We start from the raw sequence: 23,079 nt of genomic DNA, 5'->3' as shown, positions 1-23,079 counted from the left end.
ACTCGCCTGAGAGCGGGAGGAGGAACGGCGGCCCAACCGCCAAAACTTCAAACCACCGCCCCCTCCGCAGGCGCCGGCCCCGCGCCCGCTGCCCCGCCCCGCCCGCGCCGCGCAGCGCCCCCCAGGGGCCGGGCGGCCCCCACCCGCTCACCTGGCGCGCGACAGAAACCACACACCCCCCGCAGCCCCGCGGCGTGGGCGGGGCGCGTGCGCAGCGCCGCCGCGCACCCCCCCCAAACTTTCCCGAGCCCGCGCGCGCGCTTCGCCCTGCCGCCCGCGCCGCGCAGCGCCCCGCCGCCAGCCAATGGGCGAGACCGAGCCAGAGCCGGCCATTGGTCGGCGGGACGCGGCAGGAAGAAAAAGTTTGAGGAAGCGAGAGAGGCGTATGCTGATTGGGCGAGGGGAGTGCGGCCCCGCCCCGCCCCGCCCACCCCCCTCCCCCGGCGGTGCCTCGTGACCCGTTAGGCGGGAGGGTCTGCCCCGGCGGAGCGGGCCCGCCGGAAAGCGGCGCTTGCAGGTATTTGCTTGCGGGTAGGCGAGCTAACAGCTCGGGGTCTTTCAGGGGAGAGGCGGCCCCCGAGCTCTGCCGCCAGTGGTGCCTGAGCATCTGTGCCAGGGCATAGCCGTGTAAGAATGAAAAAGCGTTAATGGGGTTTGTTTATGTGACAGTTTTTATTTCTATAGCAGGCGTTGCTTACATTACCAACCTTGTTTTCTGTTGTATTGCTGCTATATGAGTCACTTAGGTGAGGTTATGCCGTATATATACGGTACCTGGATAATATTATTTCCATTTTGAAGCATAAATAGCATTTTTTTTTTTTAAATAGAGGATGAGAAGGCAGCAGACGCCTTCCAAACATACATGTAATGTGTGTGTGACAATTTCACAAGATCCAAATCAAATTCAGTGTTATTACAGGCCATTTTAGCAATGCACTTCTGCAGCTGTGTTCTTGGTATGGAAACTGCAAAAAGCTAGAATGAGAGTGAAAATTCTCATGCTCAGTGTCATCTGAAGTTCATACTGTGTTCAGATATGTTCAAAAGAAAACACAGCAACAACAAAACCAGGCAAAATCAAAGTGACCTCCCGGCTACTGCAAAAGACACAAAAACTTCTAGTCCTGGAAGTTCAAGCTGAGCTGTGCTCCAAGCACATAAACAGTATACAGGATAACACACATGTTCTTTCAGAAGAAGAAATGGGACAGCAGCCTTACGAAGTGCTAGATAAAGTACTGCAACTACCAGCTGTAATCATCCCTTTCTATGCCCTATAATCTCTCCGCATCCTAGCAGTTCTGCTGCTTGTGTTCAAGGGCCCAGAACCTGCACAGAAGTCCAGTTCACAATCTTGAGTCATGGGAGTAAGGGAAGAACTAACTCACACCTGTTTGCAAACGATGGAGCAGATCTACTCCAGCAGACCAGACTTGAAAGACACATCAATTGGAAAACGCGGACTGAGCCCTGTTTGTAGAAGGTAGCGGCTTTATGCGGGATGGAATGTGCAAAGCAGGATACACAGTGGTAACCACTAAGGAAGTAACTGAGGCCAAAGCTCTGTCGTCTTAACGCTTCGTTCCAGAAGGCAGAGCTCATAGCCTTACTAAGAGCATTAGAACCATCAAAAGACAAAACTGTTAATATATGGACAGATGCAAAGTTTGCCTTTGGGGTAGTCCGTGGGGCCATTTCAAGAGAAAAGGGACTCAACATCTCAAGGATCCCCAGTCAAATACAGGCCAACAATCCAACAATTACCACAAGCACTTGATCTACCTAGACTAGTGGCAATTATGCATTGTAAGGCACATCAATTTGGAAGTAGTCCAGTGCATACTGGAAACCATATGACAGATAAAGCTACCAAAGAAGCAGCTGAAAGACATGCATTGCTAGTTTTGCTGAAAAAAGGTCCAGAGGTTGGGACATAAGACTGCAGTATACACCAGAAGACAATCAACTGGCTAATTCTGAAGGCAAATAAAAATCAAGAAGGGTGGTAGGTGACTCCTTCACATCAAGTAATAGTTACACAGGAAATTATGAATGAATTGGCTAATAGACAACACCAAGAAACTCAATGGGGAATTGAGACAATGGTGGAGGCATTGAAAACACAAGTGCTAAGCGTACGAATGACTGGGATAGCCAAAAGCATAGTGGAGAAATGCAAATTATGCTTGAAGAACAAGCCTCACTTACCCCAAGGACCTTTACCAGGGGTGACCAAGAGAGGAAACAGTCCGGGAGACTACTGGCAAATACACTTGTCCAAATTACCGCTCAAAATGGATACCATTGTCTTTTGGTACTGATAGATACTTTTTCAGGCTGACCAGAAGCTTTCCCTTGTCTCACCAACAAGGCAAAAGAAGTAGCAAAAGTGTTGCTTAAGGAAATAATACTGAGATTTGGGGTACCTGTGGGACTATCTTTGGATAGGGGTCCACACTTCATAGCAGAAGCCATTCAAAGTTCAGCTAAAGCATCAGTAGTAAAATGGGATTTCCATACCCCATGGAGACTTCAGTCAAGTGGGAAAGTAGAAAGACTGAATCAAAGCCTAAAAAGACAGATAAGTAAAATTTGCCAAAAGGCTCAGATAAAGTGGCCAGATGTGTCACCCTTAGCTTTGCTACAAATACGCATCCCGCCTAGAACCAAAGAAGAGGTTAGTCCTTTTAAGTCATACACAGTAAACCTCATCAGGTAACAAAAACAGTGGTTAGTCCTGAAATCGTAGGGAAACATCTGAAAAAGTATGTTATCTCTCTAGGAAAAGTTGTGTCCTCTCTCCACAGGTACATCACTGTAAGTACACCACTGTCCCTGGCTGTGGCTGTGCATCCCTACCAACCCAGAGACTGGGTGTATCTGAGGTCATGGTCCGATGAACCATTGCAGGAGAAGTGGAAAGGACCTTTCCAGATTCTACTCATCACCTGTCAAGGTTGAGGGAGTCACTCTGTGGATACCTCACAGCAGGATCAAGCCAGCCACATCACCAGAATGGACTGTAAAACAAGAAGGACCTTTACTCTTAAAATTAACTCGGTAATCACAAAATTCTGGGTTATATTTCTTGGACCAGACCTTTAGAAGGGTACTGGACATATATAGGGAATGTAGACTGATGCTTTAATTGGGGCATGAAGCCAATTTATAACATTAGGAAAGCCAATTGGAGGTACCCCAATGTCTTAAATCATAGTAAAATATCAATCCTAAATTCTACTTTGATGATGATAGAATATTGCAAGAAACAAAATTTCTCGCATGGAGATTGTAGACAAGAAATTCTGTCTCCAGGTTACACGACATGGGTCACGTCAAATGGATATTGGACTACCAGACTATGGCTTGGTACGGTAACTAGACAAGTAACTTTAGAATTATTGACCCTATGTCCTACATGGAAAGAGTCCAATCAAAGCCCAATATTTGGGACAAATTAAAAGAGACACTAATACAAAAAAAGACCTTGACACTTAGATAGGGCCTTCCACATCAATACAACCTGATTGGGGATTCCAAAGTTTCCTATTACCAGGACTAATTGCTTGAGAAAATCAGGTATTAATAAAAAATTTGACTTGGCAAATAGAAACTTTGTCAAGAGCCCCTCAAAAAGGATTCCAAATTAATAAACAGGTCCAAGATAATACTCAAATGGCTTTACAAAACAGGCTAGCCTTAGACTTGCTATTAGTTAAAGAAGAAGGGGTATGTGGATATTTTAAGTTAGACAAAGAATACTGCTGTATCCACATCCCAAACATGACAAACCTGCAAGAACAACGGGACAAAATGAGAAAAGCAGAAGACAGCAGAGCGATCGGGGATGCAGTGGAAAATAACAGGCTCAAAATCCTCCAAGGATTAGGGGCATGGTCTCTGAAAGGATGGTTAACCATACTGTTGGAAGGAATAATTTATGTAGCTATAATTGTTATAGTAATCTGCATAGCTTGTAGTAAGAGAACCATTGAGAAAAATATACAGAAGTAGTAAGAAAATGTAACTACTTCTAAAGGGGACGTTAAGACCAACGACTTAAACAATTTAGTTAGTATACAAATAGCAGGCCCCATTTGTATAAACTTTGTACAGGCAAGATAAGCAAGTCTGCATACACAGGGGCAGTTTCGCAATGTATTAACATATACATTAGATTTCTGGGACATAAACCAGTACTTGGAAATTATATATTCATTTTTGAATGTATGTAATGTGTGCTTTTGGCCCTTGGTGTGCATGTTAGGAGAAGAATTCCTCCATGCACCCAGCGCTGCAATAAACCAGTATCAGCTTTCTACACTATCATTTGGTTTGGAAAGTTGTCTTCGTTACAGTTTTCAGTAACAGAAGCACGAGTTTGAGAAAGTGGAGGTGGACAGTCAAGGATATAGAGTGAAAGGTCCTGGTGTAGACTGATTAAAATCATATGTTGGAGTTAATGCCCAGGTTACAGTGATACTCTTTAATTGAGGACCAGATGTGCTGCACTGATCTTCTAAGGACCATTGATCATCCCCTTCATTGTGTAAGCCTGATACTTTGTATAAGCAATGCAGGTCTTGGGGACAGCTGTACTGTTGAAGAGGAACTAGAAGACTGGTAGATCCTGTCCTAGAAGGTGCCAAAGGCTGGATGATTGCTTTAAGAAGCATAAAGTCAGCAATAAGTGGGGGAAAGGTAAAAGCAACAGGGGGAGATGAGGACCCTGAACTCAAGACTGAAGAAACGTGCCCCTCCCCACCTTTAAGGAGCACATGTGCTAATTTAGATTGCAAAGAAGGCTAATTCAAACATGATTAACCAATAGCAGATGGAATGGTAATTACTGACCAATGAGCATAGATTCAGGCAGGTTTTTACTAATCATGTAACAAGATAAATACACAATAGCTCTTCGTTGAGGTGTGCTAGCTTTGTGGAATTGCCACCTAGCAACCATCTTTGCGCAAATATGAAATAAGTAAGACTGGCTTAGTGCACACCAGGTACTGGACCTCGCTTGTGAGACAACACTGGTTTGGAGAGATGTCAATGCAAAATGGCAGGCAGGAAAAAGGCAAGCATCAGCGACAAAACCAGTGTTAAGTTCATTTGTTGAAGCCAAAGCACTTGGCCAGTCTATTGGAAACATGACTTGTTTGCACTGCAACTGTAAGAGCACATGTCCATTAGCAAGAAACATAACTGGAATTAGTCAGGATATCTAATAATAATACATGTTTAACACAGAGGAAAATAATGTGACCATGCTGAATTAACTAGGAAAAAATGCATTACAAACTGCACAAAAAGTTGTCATTTACTTTATTATTACCATAACTGGTTATTCTGGGTTCCAAAAGAATAATAGAAGCAAATTTAAAAAAAAAAAAAAAAAGCAAACAACTTAAATCTGGCTTATCAAGAATACGTAAAGAATTCTCTTTTAATGTATTTTATGCCACTTTTTGTTACACTGCAGTAACTGAGGCATACCTGACAGACACTGTAGATCTCCTAGCACAAACTTTTAGCATTAGGAGACAGCAGCATACCTAGACACTGCCACCTTGCTGTTCTTGATGGTTGCTTAGGAAACAGCCCTCTTTTTTCCTGGTACAAGTGCAGTAAGAAAAAGATCAATTGCTGTATTGAAGGGAGTGACCTTTTAAAGGGTTAGGACAGAAATTCCTCAAGTGGCTTAAACCTTCAAAAATATATTCTGCTACTTGCGTACTCAGAAACAGTTTGCTCTGTTTTAGGAATAAATCCCAGTGTAATACTTCTGATTCTTTTTTACTTACTCATTCTCCCACAGAGGAAGTTACTTCCTACCCCCATTTAAACCTTGTTTTTTAATCATGCAACATTTCTCTTGTTTACCATGCAGAAAATAGCATGATTTTATAAAAGTTAACATTTTGGTAAAACGGTCCAAGTACCTGCTTTCACTAAACCGCCTCCCCCCTCCCCCCCCTTCTGTTCCTGCTGGCTGAAAAGTCTCAGTAGCCAGCCACCACACACTGTCAACAAGCACGCTGTAACACCATTGTTACCTCTCATGGTTTTTTAGTAAATTAAAACTAGATCCCAAGAGATGAATCAAAAAAAACAAACGTGGTGTATCTGAGCAAAAGTATAGCACTTGAGCAAATAGTTTTCATAATACAAGTAAAATTCACAAGCACTTGCTTTTGTTTTGGAAGAAAGCAGGTTGCCCTCTCCATTAACTTGCAGCCACAGTCTACTCCAGAAGTAGCATAAGCCCCTTTTGAAGCACACTGAAATACACTATTACACTTCAAGTTTCTGCTGCACAGAGCCCACCTTTATCCTTCCTCTCCCTACAGTAATGCTACTCCCTAGCAATACCATGTAGTCATTGTCCAATTTTATCCTCCCGCCTGTCACACACCAGCCAAAGCTTCAGTCAATGCCAGCATGCTGAGCCGCAGCAATGATGTTCCTCTGCCGACACATCGAAAAAGGAGGCTTTTACATCTGCACTATTTCTTCAAAACATCCTAAGTGAATTATTCAATCACTGGAAAAGAATTATGAGATAATTTGAAATCCAACAACTCTAGTAGTCTCTGCAGACCTTCAACGCACCTGTGAGAAAAAGTCAGAGCACACCCTGTGAAGAAAAACATAATACACAACTGCACATGCAGAGAAGCACATAAAACCAAAGCTATGAAGACACCCGAATCAAAAAAGCTCCTGTTAAATCACTACAAGAAAAAGCAAACTAATACAAACCTTTTAAAACAAGTTTATTAGTCAACCACAATTATAAAATTTAAATATTTATACAGCAAAATGGAAAATTCTTAAGTAACCAAACACTCCAAGCTATTTTGCTGCAGTATACACAGGAATGGTTTTGTTTCTTCTATGAGTTGATCCAATATCATCCTTTAGTTACTCATCAACTTCTTGAAGGCATTTAATTTTGAGAATATATTTCACATTCATCAGTGCAATATAAAAAAAAAAAAGAAAGAAATCAAGACCATACTAAACTGATTCCAAAAATAACAACAACAACAACAAAAAAAAGACAGGCACAAAAAAGTCAGCTACTCCATAAATAGCTCATGGTTCATACTGTTTCTATGTGTTGCCATAGTTCAAAGGGTACAGATGAAAATGTTCCTTTGATACACAAACATAAGTAACACATTCTAAATGTTGTCGTTTGTTTTTGCAAAACATGCACGAATTTACCAAACTTTAAAAAAATCTTCTGTACAAGAGAAGAAATACAAAGGCAGCCAGAAATGGAAGCATTCACAAACACCAGAATAAGACCTTTCAGAGTTTCTTTAAAAGTAACACGTTAAACCCCTTCATTCTCAGGTAACAGATTAAGAGGCCGAGATACACATCGTCTGCGAGGGTGAGGATACTGGAGGTTGGCAGTGTCAGCATCGCAAGAGTGCTCTATCAGAGGAGGAGGAGGAAGGAGCTGGGCATGACTGGACCATCTCGATCCAGCCCGTGGGGAATCCAGAGGGGGAAAGAAATACCTGAAACAATTAAGAAAGGAACAAAACACCAAAACAAAAAAACAAAAACAAAAACAAAACAAAACAAGAAAAAGAGAAAGGTAGTAAATACAAGGAGAACCAAAGGGGAGAAAAGACATGCTGGAAAATAAAAAAAAGGCTTTAGTATATCCATGCCAAACCAATAGAACATAATAGCAGAAATCAAGGCTTGTAATTCAAAACAAGACAAATCTGCAAACTGTTTTTTAACGAAAAATAAGACACTTTTCCACTGAAATTCATAGAAAAGAATACTGTAAATATTGTAATAATAATCCTAGTATACATTTTTACAGAAGAACAGACTGCTTTGGAAATCAGAAGGATGTTGTAGCACAGCTATTAACAGGCTTTTATTCTCCCAGAATTCCTGCGAGTTGTTAACAGAGCTTTTAGTAACGCTTCATTTGCAACACAAAATATACATTAAATATTATCCAAGTACATTTTCTGCATATGCATCTAATTCAGATTAACTTCACAGCACATCTAGAATAGACGTAAAAACATCATTGTTTTTACAATGCTTTAAATTTAGTAATATACATTTACAGAGAATAACTACTTTCAATGAAGTACAGTCTTTGTATGTATTTACATATTTCTGCAAAATCCTCAGAGTAAATTTAAGATTCCTGGTGAACAACAAGACTCAGTTATGCCATTTCACTTATTTTTTCTGCTTTTTTTATTAGAACTTACCCGTAATTCTTGTGCATTTTAGTATAACTATATTAGATACCTACAGATATTTTCTGTCTTGTTTACAGTTCTGTGGACTGACATAAAGGAACAGCTATATGATTAGTGAATTTATGGGACAATTCACAACAAACTGCATTTTGGTTTCAATCTCTGTATGGCTCAAACGTTTGTGTTTTTAGGATGCTATGCTTAGAGAATTTTAGTTACTCCATGGAATTATTACCATAGGAATGTACAAGTACATATCAGAAAAAGTACTTCTCTTAGGATGAAGAAAGTATGACCATACTTAGAAAACATTTATTTGAAGTCATACTAAGGTATAAATGAAGCAATACCAAACTATTAAAAGCTACCATCTGTACAATTGTCAAAACACAGTTTTCTCATTCTTTTAAAACTAGCAGTTTCATATATTACAAAGCAGTTACAAATTTGTGATGTTTAGGAATTTTAATCAAATGCTGAACACTATGAAATGCAAAGCAAATTAGTTATCAAAACAATTTTAATTAAAATTATTTTAATGGTCACTTCCCTCCTCCCATCCCAATCAAGGACAAATATTCTCATTTTTAGTCATGAATTAGTCTTTTAATTTGACAAGCTTGCAAAAATAAAAATTTTATGGATGTTTTGGGGTTTGGGTTGTTATTTGTTTTTTCCAAACAAGAAGCCTCTCCAAGTATTTTTCTATCAGGAGTTCTAACAGTATCAAACTGTGCAGGCTAGTACAAAAAAGTACACAACACGTTTTTAAAAAGGCTTTTGAATAGCATTTAGTAGTTAGCAGGCTGCTGGTGTCTTGGGAGAGGTCAAACGGCGTTGGGGAGGGGAAAAAGGAGTTCGTTTTCCATTCCTGTGTGCATGCAACAAGCAGCAAAACACCAAAGTTACTCCAGTTAGCTTGGTATCAGCTCTGCTTTCTGTTAAAAAGGACATAATACAAATGGAGAATGGAAATTGTATCATAAATCTAGACACACAATTATATTAACATAACAATACAGCCATACTGACTTATTTTCCAACAATCTACATCATCTGTTCTGAAACTATTTTTATTATAAATCCAGTTTGGTGATTGTTCTTTAACAAAGTTTCCCAGATCTGCCTATGCTTTAGCTCTTTGAAGTGTTTAAACGTATAGACACTGTAACACAGCATCTGCATTCACAGATAAAAATCAATTGTGTAGTATACCAATTCAGTCAAATGTCAGTACATAAATCTTTATTGTGTTAATATACTAAACCAAAAAGTTAGCAACTGTGCTTATGCAATTCAAGCCCACGTGAATACAAAAGAAAACACGTAGTTAAGTGCATCTTTTCGATAGTAAGACTCGATCCTAGGACAAGACACCACACATTTCAAAATTCCACAGCCATGGACTTAATTCTGTAACAAGATGTTAATTCCAAATTGGAGCCAAGAATAATTTATTAAAAAACAAAAGAAAACCCCATTTTCAAAATACAGAGCAATGGAGGAAGTCTAAAATAGTGCTAGAAGTTTCAGTTTCACAGTGACTTACTACCAACTTCAGGAAGAACAACAACCAATGAGGTAGGATCAGGCAAGTCTTCCTGGCAGCAATAGTTTTAGATAAGGAGAGACTGTGAAACCACACCCTATGCTAAAGAGGTATAAAGTAGCCTGCACCTCCCTACAGGAGCCCAAGCAAATACAGTTATATAGCTTTGGACATCACATTTCCAAGACAGGACTTCATTTCAGCATTATTTTGTTACACTACAAGCAGCAGCTGCAACCAGATAACCAATATAATTTCCCCTCCTTCCTCACTGGAGACTTGGCCCATTACCATCTCTTGCTCTCCCATTTATCTTGTGAGGAAAATGTGAAAGCCCTTCTCTGTTCAACACAGTTAGGATCTGGGAGCCAGAATTGCCATTCAAAACTGACTGCTCAAGTGGGGGTGAAGTCTACTCTCCAAAAGCCAACTGTCATAGCACTTTACAGATGAGCATTTTAAACTGAAAAAAAAGCTGTATTAGTAGCTGGAGACAGATGGAAATGGAGGCTATCCCAAGGAACATGAAAAAAATACATGTGGCCACAAAACTTGGAAGCTGCTGCTAGGAAATTTGGCCACATCTAGTCCTTACATAGGACACATCCTGTAAAGTCATTTGTCCACATTCCACCGTGAAAATGCAGGGCTCAGTGTATTTCTGGATTTCCGTGTGCACAAGTGGTTTTCAGAAAAAGCAGTTAAATTTACCTACTAAACAGCAATTATTACAGAATAAAAACATAACAGACAAAGCTAATCTGCAATAAGAATGCCATATGAGCAAGATTAAAAAAACCCAAACTTTTATTTAACTGATGTTACACCTGCAAAAATGCAAGTAAACTAACACTAGTATATGATTGTTGTAACCATACATTATGAAGTATCTTTTTCTCCTTCCTTTCTGCTACGTTATCCCAGTGAAAAACAGTTTGTTGCTGGTATTTTTGCTTCACTTTTACACACATCTAAAACAGAAGGGCAGTTACACAGCAGTAAGATGAAGTTTCACCTTGTTTGAAACTATTTCAGAAAAATTATTTTTAAACATGTGAAAGGACTAAAAGGGAAGAATAGTTGTTTACATGACTTATACAGAATGATTCAGTATGGCTTAGGTTTTGTTCATTTTCCTCTTTAACGCTGGCATAACAGACACCATCACAGAGCAAAACCAGAATAGCTTGTAGAAGTATCCATGCAATAAATGACATTGCCCTATAGGAAAATAATTATAAAACAAACAAGAAAGCTAAGTGAAACGAAGAAAGTTCAGCAAAGGGTGTTTACTGAAATTCAGTCTCTTTAGTAATTAACCTACCTGCTGGCAGATGATCCATTTAGTGAATTCTGTAGACTTGTATTGGCTGAACCTAGAGAGGCATTAAAAATTCCCTGCTGAGAACTACCATTCACTGGACTCCCATTACCTTTCAGTATACCAGTGCATTTCCAGTTGTCCATGTAATTAGCTGCAAATACAGATACATAAAAACTGTTAAGTTTCTCTTCTGAAGCTCAGCTTTTGATACAGGTGTGACCTTTCAACTGCTGTGCACCTGGTGTGAATTAGAACAGAACTTCATATACCAGTATATAAATCGCAAACAGCTGAGGATCTGTCCCTTTAGCTGCCTGACATTTTCTGCCTATCAACAATTAAAAACTCAGTTTTGTTCAGTAGCAAGGATGAGTTTCCTGTATTAAAATACTGAGAAACAAATGAGAATGGATGAGGAAACTGCCACTGGGTTTTTTTGTTGTTGCTTTTGGAAATGTAAACAGAAGTCAGTTTCCCTGAACATTGTGACTGAATGTAGATTTTCTGGTTTTGGCAGCAGACAAGGACCGTGATGCAGTACATATGTTAATTTTCAAAATTACAACTTCACAAAGCTCTAGTCTGATGAAGCAATTTGAGAGTACAGTAGCAACTATTCACAGCAGCCTAAATCATGCAAGTGTTCCAGCACAGACCTTTCCCTGAAATGTTAAATATAAAAATCTATAACACAATAATCACAAATCTAAAGTGAACTTTGACTCCAAAATTATTTCTTGAGTAAAATTTCTCAAGTATATTCAGCATACTACAAAGCTATTATATTTCAGGTGAGTGACCTTACCCTTCCAGAGCCTAACGCAGCCGTCATCACCAGAGGAGGCAAGCACTGTGCCTGTAATATTCCAGCTCACTCGCCACACCTGGGAGTTGTGATTATCAAACTGTGCCACAATATGAATTTCAAATTTTGTTAATCCTCCAGAAGTCGACAATTCTTTCCTGTTTAAGAGAAGAGTGACAGTTCTGCACACAACTGTTCAAAGGTCTGGGCTTGAACATGTCAACAAAAAGCGAGGAATACATCTTTCAAGGACTTTATATAACAATTGTTACTACATTAGGTATTTTTTAAAAGGTGTTCAGACAAAATTATAGACTTGCTCACAATCTTGTCATCTTCAAAATCACGCCACTAAAAAACAATCCTGCATACTTTAAATTACTACTTTTGCTTCACAGATACTAATTAAAATAAGACTATATAGTAAGCACCACATCATACCAACCTATCTTCCTTTTAAGCTCACCTTAGAGGTTTTAGTGTAAAAATTCGTACGTCTTTGGTTGCAACAGCTAAGATGTGGAAGGATCTTCCCAGATTTGGAGCAAATGCAATATCATGTACAGGATCCGTGACTGTCATCAGAGCTTCTGCTTTTGCATATTTCCTATACAGCATAAGAAATTAACCTTTAACCATCAAAACTGCCAGTGATGCAAATTATATAAATCAGAAAAAGTAGAACAGGGAAAAAGGGGTTAGTATACATGATGAGACTTGCAGAAATAAATATTTTCTTAACATAAATTTCATTTTAAGTAATAATTACAAGCCGATTTCTTCATAAACTGAATATATCAGATACAGTAACTACTAACAGTATGCTGAATCATACAACAAAGCAAGGATTCCAGTACAAAGAATGTTTTAGTCTACAATTCTAAAAGGGAAATTTAAAAAATTCTTCCATTCACAAATCTAAAGGGAATTTGTATCTCAGTAACTTAGTACATTTTCTGTGTATCTGAACAGACCACTATCTGCCTCCTCTGATGTGTGATAAACACATACTCCATTTTCTTATTTACCACCAGGTATGTTACAACAACATTTCTTTTTTGTTAATGCACAGAGAATATTGTCTGAAGCCAGGCATAAATCCACAAAACACCTTGGCTCCTTTCCCACACCAGTCATCCTGAATGAAACACAAGTTCTTTGTTATCATTTAACTGAAAGTCATTGTGCACACACTTCCTGGCCTTTTCTGGTTCTGATTTAACCATACAAACTGAACTTTCACAGAACACCAGTAATTCACAGGACTTTCTCTCATTATAAACATGTTTTTAAAAGCATTTTAAGGTCACCTTGAACAAAACAGTGCCTAGTGCAACATGATTCAAATTTCAACTTTGCCCTATTTTTTCCTTGTGCAAAATTAAGCATATAAAGGGGTAGAAGCAGAAACAACAATTCTCCCTTTAAAATGCTGGTAAGACCATGAGCACTTCTGCACAGAGATAGAAATAAAATAATCAGTATCATGTCTGTTAACATCAATTACATTCTGAGGTCTCCTTCCCCTTTCCATCTGATGGCTCAGAGACAGAATTAAGGTATTACCACTCCACTCTACATCTAATGACAGGAATAAAATGAAAGGCCATATATTACGTTACTTTAAGATCCCACAAATGTTATGTATTATCATTTAGCATACCTGGTATTTTCGTTATACTCATAAATTTGAACCTTAGCCAATATATTTGGACTGTTGTCATCACTTCCTACAGCTATCATTGGAGAATGTGCTCGAGAGCTAAAATGTGAAAATAAATAGTTATATGTACAAATTATTTTACAGAAAGTACACCAAGCCATTTTTTAAATTTCAGACACAATATCTATAAAGAAAACAATAACAAACAAAAAATCACAAGGGAGGGGAAATCACAACAAAATATCAGTAAGTGCCATTCACAGTTGCCAGTACAACCTCTATCCTGCTGTTTTGAAAGCCCACTTTATACACACACTACACTTAGATAATTAGGGAACATTATTTGGCAATTCAAGATTATGCTTCCGGAGAGTAGGATTGACTTTCTACATGCATCTGCAGTCAAGTATTTGCCCCAAGTCTCAGGGCAGAGTTGCATTCTTTGCAGTACTTTTACTGATTGATTTAGTGGGATTTCATTCAGGTTTTGGAAGATAGCTTACAAAGGCTAAATGTAGATGAGTTCCAGTTTTTTTAATCAACTTTGAACCCAATCCCACACATTAAAGTGAAAGCCTGTACTCTGAATCTTCAGCACAAACTACTACTGATGAATAGAAGAAAAACTGGATCTGCAGGACACAGACCACTATGTCTACAAGGAAAGCCATTAAGTGCTCCTGGACAAACAGAATCCAAAACAGTACAGCCCTGAATGGTTCTTCCCTTGCTGTTATTAATGGGGGAGGATGTGAGATGGGAAGCGAAAAAGAACCTCTGCTTGTATGCGTTCTTCTGGGCGGGGACTACAACTATCACACTCCTCTCCCGATTCCTTCTTGTTGAAGAAGGTTAAGTATATCATTGAGCCCCTGAGGATACAACTAAAAGAATTCTTTGTATCTGTCACTCCTAGTGCCCTGTTGACACAAGGGTGTGTGTCCTTGTCAAATCATCAACTATTCCAACACCTTTAAGGAAAGGAAAAAGAAGACAGGAACTGTGTCTTTGTAAACACTTTCTCCTATGAAAATTCCAGTTAAGTTTTGTGGGATAAATGAAGAGCACTCCACAGCTCTTTAGCTCATTACTTGCTAAAAATAATTAAGCTGGGAATATTTCCTCAAAGAGCACAGGAGATCTTTTTGTATCACTTCTCGGACTCTGCCGAACTTGCTTTATTAAAAGAAACGTTAACAGGTTTCTTTCATGTCTGAGTAATGTACACCCAATCTTCTCCACACACGTTTTAGGATTTATTCCACAAAATTTCAGAACTCTTTGAATCTTCTGCTTAAACCATCATAAAGCAAAATAAAAATTTTCAACAACATACCTTGAAGGATTCCAAGAAATACAACTGCAGCTTAGCTTACATGAGATTTCATGCTGCAGTGACCACTGACTAAGATTCATCACGTCTGGAGCTTCATAAATCCTTACAACTCCATCTGCTGAACAGGTCGCTAACATAAGACCCATATGCTTGGGAGCAAACTTCACATCTGTAACCGATGTCCTACTGTCTACTAGAGTGGTCCTCTTTACCTGCAAAGAAAGGCAGAAATTCTTGAAGGAAATGCTAGAAATTTCCATTAAAAATTTATTCCTTAAAGAAGGCTAATAAAAGTCTGACAACATCATTTCATAGGGTCACTTATCTCTTCCATCAAGAAGTAAAAAAAGTCTTTATACACCACTGAATTGGAGGGATAACAGATCACTGAACTGATTCAACGTGAAGTATCAAGAGATATACTCACAGTGGTATTAAAGTTCTGATACCAAAAAGAGCTGTTTAGATTATGCTCTTCAGGAAAAAAAGCCAACCAAACAAAACCCAACACATAAGCATAAAATACAAGAGTATTGGCCACAAGCAGTTTGAAACTGTCCATTCATTTTGGTATTAACTGCAATGCCTAGCAACACCACTTTCCAATTTCAGCATTGCTGAGGTTTACCACGAAGCATTTTCCAACAAAAGCATCAAAACAAGCATTTCTGATAAGAGAATGGGTGTATACAGCAGACATTCGATAGGAAGATTAGCTAGGGAAGAAGAGGAAAAAACTATCAACATTTGTTTTTCAAGTTGACTCCTCTCCTACTAAGAAAGTATCAGTTTGAGTTGAAAACTGCATCACAACTGCCTCCTGCACACAAAAGTCCACTTTCATACCCCACTGGGTGCCAAAGATCCTGACAACCCAACTAGTCAGTTTTGTACTTTAATGTTAGAAAACTTCAGTAGAAAGTAGAAAACTGCATATGTTTTAATAGCAACCTAAACCAAAATAAAACACTGGAGGCAGGAATACTACGCTGAGTTATATAAGATTACACATGAATAATAGCTGCAACATGATCTGTTTAGAAATAAAATTCCCTTGATGAAATGCTACCCAGAAAATCCACTTCTGAGCAAACTATTTTCCCTAAAAACTTGTTCTATGTTGTTTGGAAGATGAGAAAGAACAGCGTGAGACAGTTTCAAACGAGCTCTAGTCACAGAAGAAAAACCCCACAGCTTCAGTTCTGCTATAGATGGGAATTCACATCTGCAAGTTGTTTGCCAAGGAGTATCTTATTAAGAAATACCATTAGTAGTGATGCTAATTGGCCTCAAAGTTGCCATTCAGTTGTTTTCCCAAAATGCTTTAAAAATACTATTGGAATATTGCCAAGAATTAACAAAACATAGGCAAAAATCAGGAAGACTTTATATTAACAGAAGAAAGCAGAGTGGTTTTTTCTGTTCTGAGAACAGAAAATATGTTGCAAAACCAGAAATGTCCAGTAACTTGGTATTTAGAACAATTTTCATGTTCAGTCTTCTGGTTAATTCTGGAATTTAAAGAGTTTAAAGCTTCAGCAAACAACTCAGTGAAGCACAGTAATTCTGTTTATAAAAGAACACATAGAAACTGTAATTAATATGTTGAAGTCTCACCCAGTGACTCTGGCCACGGAGTTTATCATTTGACTCTCCCACTATTTCTTCCCACACAGCTGCTGTTCTATCAAAAGAGCAGGAAGCCAGGACCTGTCCAAATTCAGGATGGGCCCATGTCACACGCCACACCGATCCACTGTGAGTCTGCAAAATAACACCAAAACACTATTAGAGAAACAGACTTACTGTATTAGTCCAAGCTATCATTTATTTTCATAACTTTCTGCCAAAGCAGAAGCAAATTCTAGGAAATAGTAAGACTATTCCTTTGAAACTTACGTTCTCTCATAAAGCTCAAAGTTACACAGCAGCTGTTGCATTTGTTTATTCCTATAAGCACTGAACAGTTGCTGCTATTCGCTAATGATTAAAAGGTAACTATTACATTTCGAGGCTTTATTACTCCTTTAAACTGCAAGTTCCAAGTTTCTGCCTTGACACAAGAAGTACAGCTTTGTTTACAATTTTCAGCCATTACCATCCTCAATTCTAGCTTGCCTGTACTTTTCCAAAGCATATAGAGAGCATTATTTATATTCTCCTTTTTTACATGAAACTCCTCTTTCACACCTAGTGAACCTAATGCCTTTTTTTTTTTTTAAAGAGAACGGTAATTCAAAAGCTTCACTTGCATTTCCATTTACATGGATTATTTATTGTGGTCCTACTAAATACAAGTTTAAGGATAACTCAGAAGCTGAATGCACTAATTATCCTCATGAAGCAGAGTCTTTATATGACACAGTTCTCAGAAAGGTTTGGGGAAAAAAAAAAAAGAGGTCAGATGTTGTAATGTTTAATAGCCAGAGCTCTTCCTTTTTTTTTTATTCCTTTTAAGTCATATCATATGCAAAAAGGAAACATTCAATTAAAAATGAAGGCACTGTTTTCCAACTCCCTCAACACCAATTACAGCTATGTTTACTGATAACAAAGTCTGCCAACATAAGTACTAATAATGTAAGACTGCACGCTAGCCTCTGCTTTAAGTGAGACACCCTACAGATGTTTTATAAAAGGAAAGAAAAACTATCTTACGATAAGAAATACAGGATCTGCAACAAATCAAAAGTATTTCTACTCTGCAGGTCAGCAAAAACTAAGTGTGTTTCTTCAAAAACAAGGGAGGAATTACAGTTAAAACTGTGTAATTTTTATAAATACAAACCTTCCAGCTGGCAGTGCAATGCCAATCCCCGTTTTCACTTTTGTCCCAGACCTATTGAGAAATCAAAACGCCATTATACAATTTGTACATAAAGCTTACCAAGTAGTACTACAAAACACAGGTGTTGAAAAAATAAATATATACACTATTACACATTTTCATCTGGAAAACTCTACCTGACTCAGTACACAACTGAACTTCACATAACCTTGAAAACATCCCTACTACAGGTAGGGTGAAGACACCTACACCTGCACTATTGTATGAAGCCTCCTTTTTTTTATTCATAGAAGATTATTACAATTCTCAACACTTGGTGCATTCTGTCCCATGAGCACACTACTCAGCTTCACTCGAGTCCCCATGCTCCCTCCCACAGCACATGTATAGATCTGGTCACAAAACCCTGACGTGACTCCTGGCAATCACCCCAAAGAAAGATCAGGACAGCAACAAGAAAACCAATCCAGGGGGGGAACAGATCTTGGTTCTGCTTCTATTATTTCTGCCTTGATTTATAATCACACACAGGTCACAACCTCCCTTTCTTTTGATTTTTCATACATTTTTATAATCTTTATCACTTTTTTCTGAAAAATTGTTAAGTCATGAATGTAACCAGATGAAAGACACCTCTAGAAGCCTGGCATCCGCTCCAATTTGTCACTTGTTTCCTGTAGAACTTTACTAAACACCACCTCACCTTTGCCATTGTGGATCTCTAACACAACCTGGGTCATTACCACCACAGTCCAACTTGGGAACTTCTCCCAGATCACTATTCTGCAGGGCTCACCTAGCAAAAACGGGGTCTATGCCAGACATACCACTCATGGTTCCCAAGTGCTGTCAAACCGGTTAGAGTAAAGCTTAAATCATCTCACAAAGAATATTGTTACAATAGGAAAGTAACATTACATTGCTAAAAACCATAGTTTTTCAGTTCTACCTACCTCTTGGTATCTTTCTTAAGAACGTTTTTTTTAGGTTGCAAGCTTTACGTAGTCAGTTCGGACCGATGACTGAGATGGTTTTGGCTTACTTTGGGGGGGACTTTTTTGTTGTTATTTTGTTTGCTTTATAATATGTGGTCAGGGAGAAGGGGGGCTGCTCGCTTGTTCTTAAGCCTGATCTACATCTGAAATAGCTTTCTAAGGAAGAGCAACTTCCTCAACGATTTATCTGGTTTAACAAAAGATATGACTGCTCCCCGCAAGTTACATTTCTTAAATTTAACCATCTAACTCCTGAAGTTTCGTCCATCTTCTCACTATGCACAAAATAATGAGAAGTGCAACTAACCCTTCGGTAACTTTTCATTATTTTCTCTAAAGGAATGTAAAATTAAGGTTTCTAGTATTTTACAGTTTCCCTAGTCTGCCAGGGCACACGCAGAACATTTCAGCCCTTCGTTTACTGGCACTTCACTACGAAACAGTAGCTTCTTCGCTTCGCGCCCTTAAATACAGATACTCAGTTGAATCAACAAACCAAGCAGCACTGCTGCCGCCACAACAGCTGAAGGCTGTATTCCCGTCTGCAGACCGGGGTCGGAAAGCAGCTCTATGTCTGTACGCGTGAGAGCAAAGGCGCGGACACAACCAACCCGCGCTACCCACGAACGCGTCCTGGCCCCGCAGCCCCCCCGCGACAGCCCGACACCGCGCGTGAGCCGCGACGGGCCGCGGGCGCCGAGCGCGGCCCTGCGCTCCCTGGCCCCGGCGGGGCGGAGAGGCGCGGCGGCGTCGCCAACGGGAAGGCTGCGCCTCGGCCAGGCCCGGCCCCGCCGCCCCGGTGATGGCTGCTCCGCGTCCCGCCGCCCGCCCGGTAAAGGCCGCGCCCCGCCGGTGACCGGCGCTACCGCCGGCAGACGCCGCCGCGACGACAACACCACCACCACTCCCCGCGTAAGGCCCGGCGGCTCCGGCTCACTTTGACGCTCTGGTCGCTGGAGCAGGTCGCCATGCGCCGCCCGTGGAAGTCGAAGGAGACATCGTGGATGAGGTCGCGGTGATCCGCCGCGATGCTGCGCGCCACGAACATCCCGCCGCGCCGCAGCGCAGCCGCCACGCGCCACACCGCGCGGCCCAAGAGGCGCGCGCTCCCCTCACGCGGCGGGGCGGGGCGGCGCGGGGCGGGACAAGGGCCGGCCGCCCTCCCCCCCGCTCCGCGCCTGCGCGCTCCTGCCCCACCCCCGGGGCGGTCTGCTCCCCCCCCCCCCCCCCCCCGCCGAGCCCACCCGCGGCGTGGGCACAGCACCCCCACGCCTTGTCCCGCCGTTCCCATCCCGCGGCGTGTGGCGGGACCGCGGGGCCGGGCTGTCGGAAGGGCTGAAATGGCGGCTCTGCCGTGTAAAACAACAAAACGGTGGACAGCGAGTGCGGGGTCGGTGAGACCGGGCACGGGCGGGAGCCCCGTTGCTGTCTGTAGGAAATTTTCTGCTCTGCTCATTGTAAACTTGTAAATCGAACAGTGACCGGGTGAGTCACCGATGTAAGGTGTTGCGATCGAAAGAAGCAACCTGGGGATAAGGGAGTGAGTTACTCCCTGGAGGTGTTTAAGAGTCAGGTTGACATAGCGCTGAGGGGTATGGTGTAGTTGGGAACTACAGTGTTGGGTTGATGGCTGGACCGGATGATCTTCAAGGTCTTTTCCAACCTAGACAATTCTGTGATCTCGGAGTAGAGGTAACAAGACTGACGGGGGGGGGGGGGGGGGGGAGAGATCACCCTGCCCCGGGGAGGCGCCACAACATGGCTGGTTGTCTGAGAAGAAAACCAGCAGTAGCAGGAAAGGATAAAGGTGGAGGCAGGGGTGAATGCGACCACCGACTCAATTTAAGATCAAGAAGATGTCATGTGTGCCCCCCACCCCTTTCAGCCTTGTGCGGAAGAATTAAAAGACACAGTAATTTTCAATCGAGACGAGGCATGTTGTCAACCAGTAAGGGACAACATGATAAGAAACTTCCCAATGGTCACTACAGTAAATGGGTGTGCCTGTAATCATAAGTGTATAAATACATTGAAGTTCTGTGCAGGGTCCTGGCTTTGTGGAACTGCCACGTAGCACCCCACACTGCGCAGACGTGGAATGAATAAATAAATACACTGCTCTGTGTGTATATTGACGTACTGCACACTGGGTAAACAACCCCACCTGAAGGAAGACACCCTGGGAAGGTCGGGATAACCCTCCCCTTCAGGCGAGAGGGGGGGAGCTGCCGCGGGGAGCTGCACAGGCCCCTGGCAGCTCCGAGAGCCGTCACCATACTCCCCTAGACAGAGTGACCTCCCCCGGCCTGTGCCATGTCTGAGGCCTTTTCTGCCCCGACCGGAGCTGTGGATAGGCTTTGGGGGGCCCACGGCCTGGCACTGGGAAGCTGAGCAGAGGCTGCTGGGCTCCAGCACATGGCAGTGAGGGGAAGCTTTTGCCACCATAGCCGGACATGCCCCGCCGAGTGCTGCTCAACCGCCCTGAGCCTATGGCCCCCACCCTGCCACGGCCCCATGTCCTCCAGCACTCAATGCTGCTGCATTCCCACCTCACAGGAACCCTTCGCAGCTATGTAGCTCACCCAAATCAATCCCGTTTGCCTTCTGTCATCAACATCCCCAACTTTAACCCTGTCCTCCAGAGCCCAATTGCTGTCTCCTGACCAGTGCTGGTGCTTCCCTCTGCTCTCATCTTAGAGCCACGGCCATCACTATTTCCCTCTCTTAGCCGGTACAGTTAAGTCTCTGTACATTACCTTACTTACGGTGTTGGAGCTCACTGGAATAATGCAAATCAACAAGCAAGCTGAGGAAACATTCGACACGGCAGTGTATGATTGACTCCGTTTACTTCTTTATGATTAACTGTACTAATGAGTACTGTCAGATGAGCCCTGTGAATACCGCGGTGCAAAAGGGCATGAGACCTGCATCTTAAGGAGAGGTGCGTCAGGGCTATGTTTTGAAGGTGGGAGCATGAAGCATGTGATACACAATGCAGATTCTGAAGGAATCTGAAGACAGGCTGAAAGCACCAAGACGCGGAGGGTATTGGATAGCATCACAGACTATGAAGCGGAGGAAACAGAACAGACTTTGCACGTGGTAAAAAACACACCACAGGCAACAGGTCTGGGAAGGAGCTATAGACCAGTAATGACTAGTGTGTAGTCACAAGGCTCTACAAAATAAATTAACCAAAGCAGCTGGAGACTCTTCAGGGCTGAATACTCTCACCACTGAGCTACCACCTTCCAGGTTGCCCCTCACTAGCAGAACCTTCTTCCAGTTTTTATCCTGCAGTATCAGCTCGCAGACTGGATCATGCAGTTCTCAGTGCTAATATTTTTAAAATACCATTCATTTGTTGTATCACTGAGCACAAGGTCGGTCCGGTGTCTTGTTTTTAAGGAATGTTTCATCTGAAAGCCATGTTATTTACTAGCTATTCTGAGCTAATTACAATAGCAGATAAATACTAAGAAAAAATAAATAATTCATTCCCTACAGTTCGAATAGTAATAATGCAGTTAGTAGATTTAAGAGACAAAACTAAATAATAATGAAATTATGATGGTGGTAATAAATAACAGCAAACACACTTGTATTTAACTGTTACTCTATTTCAGTTCCAAGACAGTAATTAAGTCATTAGGATCCCTTCACTGCCTTATAGCTGTGATACAGTTTTCAAATCATACATTAAGTGATTAAGGAAAAGAATCAAATGTGAAGTTCCTGAAATCAGATAGATTCAAGTTCTCTTGATTCAAGTCCAATTCAGACCTTTTCTAGAATGTTTTTTATATCTGCACCTTTAACAGGAGATTACTTTTACCATTTTCAAAAGGTCTTTTGATTCTCACCAGCTCATTTAAATTTTCATGTTTGATCATGACAGTAAGGAGTCAGCTTCTGTCTGCATGGTGAAGACAATTTGTTCAGGGATATCCAAAGACTTAGTAGAATTATAAGGAAACCATTACCTGCTTATGGAATAAACCTGGTGGTTTGGGTTTGATATTTAATGCATTTATTTTTATGAAGTCTAAACTACATTCCATAACAACTGATGGAGCTGCTACTATTACATGCCTTCAGTGTTTTCTGCATGATTTGCAAGCATACTTAATATGCAAGAATTCAACATGCTAATGTGTGTGTTTCATTGGTAGACCTCATATTAAGACTGGATCTGCTGGTACCCAAATGTGATAAGGAATAATAATAGATTAATGAAAATCGATTGAGATAAATTATAACGGACTTGAAGGGATATTATGGTTTTAAGATGCTAGGATTTAATTATTTTAATGATACTGGGTAAGGAAAAGTTAACATGTTGAAAGATATTTTCTTACCCAAGT

General features: G+C 41.0%; 1 protein-coding gene across 1 annotated transcript in view; it reads right to left on the bottom strand.

Annotated features, from left to right (window-relative positions):
- Positions 1 to 19,850, bottom strand: part of CEP192 (centrosomal protein 192) — an 88,440-nt gene extending 68,590 nt beyond the window's left edge. Inside the window, exons 1-10 of the mRNA XM_074897472.1 lie at positions 19,650 to 19,850; positions 17,718 to 17,768; positions 16,547 to 16,693; positions 14,930 to 15,141; positions 13,594 to 13,692; positions 12,397 to 12,537; positions 11,931 to 12,088; positions 11,126 to 11,276; positions 7,350 to 7,538; positions 152 to 388 (exon numbers count right to left, since the gene is read on the bottom strand). Of these exons, the coding sequence (XP_074753573.1) occupies positions 152 to 388; positions 7,350 to 7,538; positions 11,126 to 11,276; positions 11,931 to 12,088; positions 12,397 to 12,537; positions 13,594 to 13,692; positions 14,930 to 15,141; positions 16,547 to 16,693; positions 17,718 to 17,768; positions 19,650 to 19,760 (1,496 nt within the window). The 5' untranslated portion in view covers positions 19,761 to 19,850. The remainder of the gene's footprint in view (positions 1 to 151; positions 389 to 7,349; positions 7,539 to 11,125; positions 11,277 to 11,930; positions 12,089 to 12,396; positions 12,538 to 13,593; positions 13,693 to 14,929; positions 15,142 to 16,546; positions 16,694 to 17,717; positions 17,769 to 19,649) is intronic.
- Positions 19,851 to 23,079: the final 3,229 nt, after the last annotated feature.

Source organism: Athene noctua, chromosome 2, assembly GCF_965140245.1.
Source record: "Athene noctua chromosome 2, bAthNoc1.hap1.1, whole genome shotgun sequence".
NCBI lineage: Eukaryota > Metazoa > Chordata > Aves > Strigiformes > Strigidae > Athene > Athene noctua.
Note: the sequence above shows the minus strand (reverse complement) of the source record. Positions and strands in the feature narration are given on the sequence as shown.